Genomic DNA, 10,596 nt, shown 5'->3' with positions numbered 1-10,596 from the left:
GCTTCTTTCTTGAATCCACCAAGGTAGACTGAAAGGCCGAGATAGTTTTCATTGATTATTTCTGCATGTAAACCAATAACCTGCTTTCTGCATGTAAACCAATAACCTGCTTGATAGCAGACCTCACCGTACTGTTAGTGTTTTTGGTAAACATGATTGCCGATTTCTCCTTATTTATCTGTTGACTTAAGCACTCCTCATACAGGTCCAAGATATATTGCAAACAAGCATCACTACTATCCAAGGTTTTCATGAGTATTAACGAGTCATCCACGAATAACAGGTGAGAAGCACTAGGCGTCCCAAGACAAATTAGAATCCCTTGAACCATATTTGCTACCTCAGCATGGTGGAGAAGCGACGAAAAAACTTCTGCACAGAGAAGAAACAAGCACGGGGATAGAGGGTCCCCTAGCGCATGTTGAATGATTTCATGAGTTGACTCACCATTTACCTTGTTGCTGTCACGGTGTATTTGGTTTCTCCTCCTAATTTTTAGTCCTATCACATTGGATGTTTTGACACTAATTTAGAGTATCAAATATAGACTAATTATGAAACTAAATGCACAGATTAAGACTAATTTACAAGACAAATCTATTAAGCATAATTAGTCTATGATTTGGCAACGTGGTGCTACAGTAAACATGTGCTAACGACGGATTAATTAAGTTTAATAAATTCGTCTCGTGGATTACTAACGTCTTCTATAATTTATTATATTATTACTATTCAAATACTCGATGTTACACCTGATATGACATCTCTTAAACTTTAGTAGCAAACGTACACTTATATGTGCGCTAGCTCCGCTCCATATCGTTCGTGATCTCATAAAATCACAAAACATAGGCTAAAGCCCATGTTACTTGTTTGGTCTCTTCGCGGCCAACCTGGCCGGGCCGAACCGTTTTTTCTGCAAAGCCCGCCATACTCGCACAACATAGGCCCCCGCCTAAAGAAACCCATCCAGCACACCAGGACGATGTGGCCTCGTGCGCTCCTCCCCGTCCACTCCACGCGGATCCCCCCAGAGGCCTAAACCCCTCGTCGCCGCCGCCGCTGATCTACTCGGCCTCCGCCGCCACCGCCTCCTCCCATGTCCCGCCGCCCCGCCTGCTCCCTCCTCCCCCTGCTCCGCAGCCGCTGCTGCCCCCACGACGCCACCATCTCTCGGTCCTTCACCGGCGTCTCCGTCCCACCCGACATGATCTCCTCCACCTGGCCGCCGCACTCCCCGCCGCGGCCTCCTCCTCCTCCCGATCCCACTGGGGCGTGGCGCCCGGCGTCTTGTTCTTCTACGTCGCCGCCGCTCCCGCCCTTCGCGGCATCCCATCTCCGCGCCGCCGTCTCCTCGCTCGCCACCTCGCTCACCGCGCTCCCGGGGGCCGACCCGGACCCGGTGCCCGCCCTCCACGAACACTCCTTCCCTACCCTCCTCGCCGTCTCTCCGCTCGCGTCGCTCGAGCTCCTCTCGCTGCTCCGGTCCAGGCCGCGGCTAGGGCTCGCCGTATTCTCATTCCGCCGCGCGCTCTCCCCGGCCCCCTCGCTCGGCGAGTTCGCCCTCGCCATATCGCTCGCGAGCCGCGCCCGCGACCATGACGCGGCGGCCGCGCTTTTTGCCGACGGCGCCGCTACCCATTCCCCTAACCAGGGGCTCTACAACGCTCTTATGGCGGCATACATGCACAACGGCCTCCTTGACAGCTGCATCGAGGTCTTCCACGCGCTGGAGCGCGACCCAAGGTGCGGTCCGCCCAACGTGGACTCGTACAACATCCTCATCGCCCTGTACGGTCGCTCCCTCCTCATTGACCACATGGAGGCCACGCTCCAGTCGCTAGATGCTTCTGGCCAACCCCGCACTATTGGTACGTACAACGCAATCATCTCTGGTTACCTCACCGCGTGGATGTGGGACAAAATGGAAGCGGTGTTTGAGGAGATGGTCTCGGGCCATGTTGCTCCAGATGCTACTACGCATCTGTTGATGTTAAGAGGATATGCACATGCCGGGATGATCTATAAAATGGAGCAAGCTTATGAGTGTGCTTGCAAGCTTGACATAAAGGTTGACATTGTGCATATACGTGCAATGCTGTGCGCATACTGCAAGTTTTACCATGTAGGTAGAATCCAAAAGATTGAGGATTTGCTGAAGCAGTTGGGTCCTGATGATTACAGGGCATGGCTGAATGTGCTCTTAATTAAGGTGTATGCTCAGGAGGGGTTGGTTGAGAGGATGGAGCTGCATATTTCTGAGGCATTGGAACGCAATACCATTGTCAACTCGTTGAAGGTGATGCGGTCCATTATATGTAGCTATTTTCAGTATGACGCAGTTGACAAACTTGTACATTTTGTCCGTCGGGCTGAGGAGGCTGGTTGGAAGCTGTGCCAGAGCTTGTACCACTGCAAGATGGTGATGTATGGGAAGCACCATCGGTTGGAAGAGATGCATGGGGTGCTAGATGAGATGGAATGTTTTAAGATTGATCGAACAAAGAAGACATTTTGGATCATGTACAAGGCATATGTTAGTTGTGGGCGGAGGACTGAGGCCAACACTATACTTGGCATGATGTGGAAGCATGGGTTTGGACTTCCTCGCAGCATATCTCTTCAATAACTTGTGAGTTGATACTCATTCTGAATATTTAAGTTCATTCACCAAGTTTATGTACCTTTTCTTTTATATAATATATCTGTACAGCTGCAATATCTGTTGATATTAGCATTTTGAAAAGTTAGACAGTGATGAGATTACAGCATATCTAATTTTTTAACTCATATGACTGCATTTCTGTGTAGAAAGAAAATTGAGCAATTTAGAAGTACCGCATAAACATCCATTTAACATTTTGGTAAGGTTCTAAAGTAGGAGATGTTATCATAACAAGTTTTTTAATGGTGCTTGAGCGCCTGAGGTTCTTGAAGCAGTGTTTGGCTAAGGGCCTGTAAGGTTTTTAGCTGTTCGCTAAGAGATTCAAACAAAGAAAAAAGTTTTTTATTTATCTTGTTGATCATGATACTTAATTCACGAGCAGGGGGGTATATCATGTTTCTTTTTTAGCTTTAAGACCCTTGATTCTAAACAGAATGATGCCTGAATCAGATTTCTATGTCTTCGCATATTTATCCCATATATTAGATTCTATGACAGCATAATCTGGGATTTAGGTTTTATTGTTGATATATATGCCTTTCGTAACATATACTATAACAGACACTACCACAACCATGTTGATACTAGAGGAAGTTTTTCTTCTGTAATGCTGACTGCACCCTAGGAAATTTCTTTTATATTGAGGCTCGTGTTATTCTAGTTTTTGGGGAATTGTTTTTTCTCGGTATATCAACACCGAGCTGATGCGCATGAGTGTTTTTAATGTCAAGTACTAGTAAGATATGCATTCGAAAGCCTTTTGTGCAACCTATTAGGGCCTTTAGGGTACTATCATCCAAGTGATTACTGAATACTCGTGTACTGTGGTGTGTAGCTTTAAATTGCTTTGCAAGCTAATTGCTATGCTCATGTGATAAGTAATGTAGCTACAGATCATTCATTTGGATAGGTTTATTTAGTTATTACCATTTTGCATCTTAGATGATGTACGTAGGTTTAAATCTGGATTAAGTATTTAAGGAGCCCCTTTATAAATAGTTAAAAAAGACTCAGCTAGTCTTTTCTTGGCTAAAATGTTATGGTCACCCCAATCTATGGTTTCATCTTTGTCATCAAATCCCTCCAATTCAGTCATGGTCTGCCGGTCCTCCTCTGTGTGGTGTTTACCCCAATACCCCATAAGTGTGATTGTTACAATTCAAACTGCCACAGTACATTTTCTGTTTAAAATAAATAGCAAGGCTCTATTTAGAAGTAACACACACAACATCCTCATGACATTGTGATTAGGTTTAAAGTCCAAGCACTACCGTAAACAGTTCTTTGTAATTCTGTCATGCATCTGTGGTTCTCTAAGCAGTCTTTGCCTGAGGGGCTGTATGTTCTTAGTTCTTCGCTAAGAGATTACAATAAACAATTATTCCTTTGGTTCTCATTTTTTAATAGGGTATACTTTAAAGCTCATGAACAGATTATGAATCATATTCACTTGCTTTTACCTTTCTTCACCCTTCCTGAAACAAACCTGTCTTTGAAGAGAATTTTCTCAAATCAGTTGGTTATAACCATACTTTACAATGACTTTCCGTCCATGTTCTGTGACAGGCTGACAGCATAGTCTGGTAGCTAGATTATTGTTTTATTGATGCTTTTCGTGACACACACGATATTATTCAAACTGCCTCAACTGTGTAGATAAAAGAGGGTGAACTTCTTTTTGCTATGCTAACTGCACCCTGGAATGTTTTATGTTATATCAGTGTATCAAGGCTCATATACTATTCCACGTTTTAGAAATTCAGTATATCTACATCTATAGTTTATCCATATTAGTGCCTTCCATTTGTGGAATTTCTTGATGTTAAAATTGTGTTGGCACCTAACGCAAATATTTTCACTAGCAAGGATCCATGATTAAAATTATGATTAATGGTTAATGTAAGTGATATCTGCTCAAAAGTTTACCATTAAAGATAGATAGCCTTCTCAACTATTGTATTATCAACACGGATCTCATGAATATTACTACCAAAGTTAATTGTTGGAAATTTGGTTAAGAATGTACACTAGGGCACAACATAGATGTACTAAGGCCTTGTTTAGTTGGCGAAATTTTTGGCGAAATGACACTGTAGCACTTTCGTTGTTATTTGGCAATTAGTGTCTGATCATAGTCTAATTAGGCTTAAAAGATTTGTCTCGTGACAACAACAACAACAACAACAAAGCCTTTAAGTCCCAAACAAGTTGGGGTAGGCTAGAGTTGAAACCCAACAGAAGCAATCAAGGTTCAGGCACGTGAATAGCTGTCTTCCAAGCACTCCTATCTAAGGCTAAGTCTTTGGGTATATTCCATCCTTTCAAGTCTCCTTTTATTGCCTCTACCCAAGTCAACTTCGGTCTTCCTCTGCCTCTCTTCACGTTACTATCCTGACTTAGGATTCCACTACGCACCGGTGCATCTGGAGGTCTCCGTTGCACATGTCCAAACCATCTCAACCGGTGTTGGACAAGCTTTTCTTCAATTGGCGCTACCCCTAATCTCTCACGTATATCATCATTCCGAACTCGATCCCTTCTTGTATGACCGCAAATCCAACGCAACATACGCATTTCCGCGACACTTAGCTGTTGAATATGTCGTCTTTTCGTAGGCCAACATTCTGCACCATACAACATAGCAGGTCTAATCGCCGTCCTATAAAACTTGCCTTTTAGCTTCTGTGGTACCCTTTTGTCACATAGGACACCAGACGCTTGCCGCCACTTCATCCACCCTGCTTTGATTCTATGGCTAACATCTTCATCAATATCCCCGTCCCTCTGTAGCATTGATCCTAAATATCGAAAGGTATCCTTCCTAGGCACTACTTGACCTTCCAAACTAACATCTTCCTCCTCCCGAGTAGTAGTGCCGAAGTCACATCTCATATACTCAGTTTTAGTTCTACTAAGTCTAAAACCTTTGGACTCCAAAGTCTCCCGCCATAACTGTGTAATTAGTTTTATTTTTTATTTATATTTAATGCTTCATGCATGCGTCCAAAGATTCGATGTGACGGGGAATCTTGAAAATTTTTGGGAACTAAACACTACCTAATACAAGAAAGATCTGCAACAAGTGTTTCTGCAGCATATTTATCCCTTGTATGGTACTATTGTTCATGTGAGTAGTGAGTACCATTGGTACTATAGCGCATGGCTTCAAGTTCATTTGCATTAGTTGCAGTGGTTCTGTTCCAAATTATAGTTCACTTTACTTAGTTTTGTCCTAAGCCAAACTTCTCTAACTGTAACAATGTTTCTATAAAATATATTAACATACACAGATTTCAAATAAATGCACTATCAAAACCTATTTTCATGGGGAATTTAATGAAACTAATTTGATACTGTAGATGTTGATGCATTTTTCTATGAAGTTGGTCGAAGTTAGAGAAATTTGACTTAGGACAAAGCCAAAGTGAGCTATAATTTGTAATAGAGGGAGTAAATTATTCAGCTAAAGTAGTCATTTGAGTTTAGATTGCATATGTTCTTTAAACATAGAATAAGCAAGAACTGTTCATGTTTAAAGTACAAACCCTAAGTTGTCTGTATGCATTTTTTTACAGGTTTTTTGAGAAAATATCACTGCCCCCTCCCCCAATACAAAATGATAGGGAAACAATCAATACAATCAGTGAAAGCCACGTCTGCAATAAAAAAAAAATACTGTTATCAAGTTTAGCCATATCGTATTGTAATTTTCAATGGTCAAATCAAGAGATTCTGCCTCTTGTGTTAGCTGATGGGTGTTTTAGGTACACTTCTGGTAAAGCTTTGATTTATTAGCAAAGATGTAAAATGGAAATCGAAAGCTGCTCATAAGGATGTTTATTTTATTGTCTGCGTTGTTCCTTTCTACTTTTATATACCATGTTTATTTGATAAACTTAAATTTGGGAAGTGTCAGGACAATAAAAACTGGCTGCTTTTAACAGGCTCTGAAATGGAATAGGGAAAATGAGAGCTATGTGTTTAGGACTTTGGGAGTGGGTGGGGGATGTCAGTATCCACTGAAAATGTCTTGTAATCATGCTTGCTAACAGATTGTGGTTTCATGGTTACTTTCTTACTTGTCTATTTTAAGCTCTAATTGAAGAATTGTTGGAGGTGATGACTTTGTCCTAATAATAGCCTTCAGTACTGATGCTCACGATAATTTCTAAATACATTTCTGTTTCAAGTGAACTTGTGATCACTAAATTGTATTGTAACAAGTTTCTTCTTAGTGACAATGAACTATATGCAATGATTGTTTTTTGCAATCAAACTGAAGCTTACCTATTATATTAACATACTGATGTAGTGATGATCATACATTTGCAGGATCTATCTGCTCCACCTATTGGTGAAATTTTTTCCTTTCTGACAAGCTACCTGTTTTTCTGAAATGCGCTTTCAATGCCTTTGCTACTCAAAGAGCAAACCCTAGAGTTGCAGAGTTAATAGAGTTTTGCGGCAGCAGTGATGTCTATGGAATGTAGTACCTGAGCAGATGGCTGAAGTTGATCTGGACATGTTGGCCCTGCAACTACATTTTGAACCTGCTGCCTTTTGTTGCCCATTCTTGTTCTTCACACAAGTTATACAGCTGGCCATGGGACTTAGAGTCATAGAAGACATCCGGGGCATCTATTAAGACGATACATCACACTTACGCAATACATGATGCAGCAAGGTGAAGATGAGGTGCCTTCGTGATATACGCAATACATGATGCAGCAAGGTGAAGATGAGGTGCCTTCGTGATTGGTATCGTGGTTCCAGCTTTATCATAGTGGAGGTACTACATGGAGATTTTGGCTGAATATTTATTCTGCCGCATGAAGGGTGGGCCTGGTGCAAGCGGTAGAGTCTTACCCCCTGTGACCGGAAAGTCCCGGGTTCGAGTCGCGGTCTCCTCGCATTGCACAGGCGAGGGTAAGGCTTGCCACTGACACCCCGCACAGAGTGGGAGCTCTCCATACTGGGTACGCTCTTTTTTTTTATTCGGCCGCATATTGTCATACGGGCTGTCGGGAAATCAGGATATGTGAAGCTTGTTTGGCAGTAAATCTTTGAACTTTGAAGCTCCATTGTTCTCAAGCAATCAGCACTCACCTTTGGAATCTCTATAGTGGTGCTAGAGGGCAAGTAATGACCAAATTGATAGCCTGCAAAGCACTTTATGGTTCCACAGAAGCTCAAGTGGTGTGATACATGCGAAATGTACATGTACATGACCTCGTCGATCATGTGGAACGCAAGGAACCAAACAGTTAGGAGATAGGGCTACTGATCTGCATATATTTTCTCTAGGGTCATCATAGTGGTACCGCCAAGGCGCTTCCGGGTCCTCTCATTTTCAGGCTAAAAGGCATAATGTTACGCCTTTTCCCCGCTAATAATTGACATTTGCACCAGTTTTTAACGTGCGTGCAATGATTCTTTTAACAATCATGCAAGCTGTACTCAGGAGAACTGTAGTTGTCGAGCGTGTCTGATAGTTTTTGTCTTCGTTCCATGTACCGTGTGGCCTCTCCCTTTAGCAGCTGCAAATAATTGTAGGCCTCCTCTGTCTTATTGCTTTCAGATTGGAATCCAGGTGTTTCCAATTTGTTTGGTCTTCGCACTCCTGTCCTCTTGTGTGACCTGGAATGTGTATATCATGCTCTTGCTCTCAGAACTTTTATCTATTAGATTGATCTCTAATCCTAATTGGATCCAACGGTCCAGTTGAGCCTTTAATTCGTGCCATGATCGGGGACGTTCAGCTCATCATGGTTGGAGGGCTTCTGTCATACTGTGTTATAAAAAGAGGTGTGGGGGTCGACGGCTTTTATCACGAGGTTGATCTGAGCCGAGCTCTCCACCGACATCTAAACCCTAATCCGATCAGAGAGGGACGCAACCAGTGACGGAAAGCCATCAGCCGTGTCGCTCGCTCCATCGACGTCGACGTCTTCATCGTCCTCTTCACCGACCGTCGTTGTCCGTGCGCAGACTACACCAACGAACGTGATGGCGTCCTCTAAACCCTCTGAAAGCTCTAGTTTGGTTTTGGTTAATTGATGAAACCCTAAGTGTTAACCTAGTTTATTAAAGTGATTATGAGATAGGTATCACCCCTCCAAGTGATGAAGCAATGGCGAAGATCATGACGATGATGATGGCATGGTGATGATCAAATGCTTGAACTTGAAAAGAAGAAAGAGAAAAACAAAAGGCTCAAGGCAAAGGTATAAATACTAGGAGCCATTTTGTTTCCGTGATCATGACACTTAGTGAGTGTGATTACATTTAGGTTAGATAGCCGTACTATTAAGAGGGGTAAAACTCGTATTAAAATACGGTTATCAAAGTGCCACTAGATGCTCTAACTCATTGCATATGCATTTAGGATCTAGTGGAGTACTAACACCCTTAAAATGCTTGTGAAAATATGTTAACACATGTGCACAAGGTGATACACTTGGTGGTTGGCATATTTGAGTAAGGGTTAGAAACTTCACCGGCGCCCTGTACAGAAAAGACGGGGGTTCACAGAGTGACTGGACGCTGGTGGAGCAGTGACTGGACGCTGGGTTCAGAGTCCGGTCAGTAGCAGCTGTAAGCACGCGTCTCGGTCTTGTGAATGGATGCTGGCGCAAAGAGTGACCGGACGCTGGCTGGGTGCGTCCGGTCAGTGCTGATGTACGTTGACGTGAGGCGTACAGTGGAAACGTTGAGTGACCGAACGCCGGGTGAGTCTGGTCGCGCATGATCGGACGCGTTCGGTCGTGAAATTCCACGTTTGGAACCTTACTGAAAACGACCGGACGCTGGGGTCCTGCGTCCGGTCACTTTCTAACTGACGCGTCCGGTCATCACTTGACCCTTGAGATCGGGCGATCGACATTTGAAGCCGATGTCACGTGGCGAGCATCGGACGACCAGACGCTGGGGTCCTACGTCCGGTCGAACTGACCAGAGCGTCCGGTCACCCCGTGTTGTGCCCAGTGAAGGGGTACAACAGCTCTATTTTGTGGGGGCTTCTATTTAAGCCCCATGGCCGGCTCAAGCTCACTCTCTTGGCCATTTGCATTGACATAGCAACCTTGTGAGCTTAGCCAAAGTCCTCCCACTCATCTCCATCATTGTTTCATCATCATTGTGAGATTGGGAGAGAATCCAAGTGTATTGCTTGAGTGATTGCATCTAGTGGCACTTGGCATTCGTGTTTCGCTGCGGGATTTACTTGTTACTCTTAGTGGTTGCCGCCACCTAGACGGCTTGGAGCAACAAGGATCGTTGAGTGGAGGTTGGTGATTGTCTCCGGCTCCGATCGTGGTGATTGTGAGGGGTCTTGTGCCTTCCCCGACAGAGAGCCGAAAGGTAACTCTAGTGGATTGCTCGTGTCATTGAGTTACCTCACTTGAGGGTAGGTTCTTGCGGTGTCCAATTGTGTGGACAAGATTCGTGCAACACCTCTTAGCCGCCGAACCACCAAGTGTTGGTCGACACAATGGGGACTAGCGTGCCGGTAAGCACGTGAACCTCGGGAGAAAAATTGGTTGTCTCTTGCCCTTTGGTATTCTTCCGATGATTGATTTAGTATTCATCTTGTGATTGGTTCACTCCCCTACACGGCAGTATACTTACCCTACTCACTTATTTATATTCTTGCAACCTAGTTATGGCAAGCTCTTTAGTGTAATTAGAATTGAGAGCTTGTTTTGTTATTTTAAGTTCATTTAGTGGAGATCTTTAGAATAGCAAGATTGAGAGCTCCTAGTGACTAGTAACATTACAAGTTGTGTGCCTAGTAATCATTGCAACTAGAATTGTTGGATAGATGGCTTGCAACCCTTGTAGAGCTATAGCAAATTTGCATTTCGCTATTTGTCATACTAATCAAATTGCTCTAGTTGATTTGTAGATTTTAAATAGGCTATTCACCCCTCTCC

At 43.7% G+C, this 10,596-nt stretch overlaps 1 protein-coding gene across 2 annotated transcripts; it reads left to right on the top strand.

Annotated features, from left to right (window-relative positions):
- Positions 1-986: 986 nt before the first annotated feature.
- Positions 987-8,225, top strand: LOC136513216 (pentatricopeptide repeat-containing protein At2g30780-like). Of its 2 annotated transcripts, none has more exons than XM_066507205.1 (2): positions 987-2,632; positions 6,998-8,225. In XM_066507205.1, the coding sequence occupies exon 1, from the start codon at positions 1,100-1,102 to the stop codon at positions 2,627-2,629; it is 1,530 nt and encodes a 509-aa protein (XP_066363302.1). In that variant the 5' UTR covers positions 987-1,099; the 3' UTR covers positions 2,630-2,632; positions 6,998-8,225. The 2 variants fall into 2 exon arrangements, with proteins under 2 accessions (XP_066363302.1, XP_066363303.1); XM_066507206.1 differs by lacking the exon at positions 6,998-8,225 and adding an exon at positions 6,241-6,975.
- Positions 8,226-10,596: the final 2,371 nt, after the last annotated feature.

The sequence above is a fragment of the Miscanthus floridulus genome, chromosome 16 (genome assembly GCF_019320115.1).
Source record: "Miscanthus floridulus cultivar M001 chromosome 16, ASM1932011v1, whole genome shotgun sequence".
In the NCBI taxonomy this organism is placed as follows: Eukaryota; Viridiplantae; Streptophyta; class Magnoliopsida; order Poales; family Poaceae; genus Miscanthus; species Miscanthus floridulus.
This window is presented reverse-complemented; position numbering and strand designations above follow the sequence as displayed.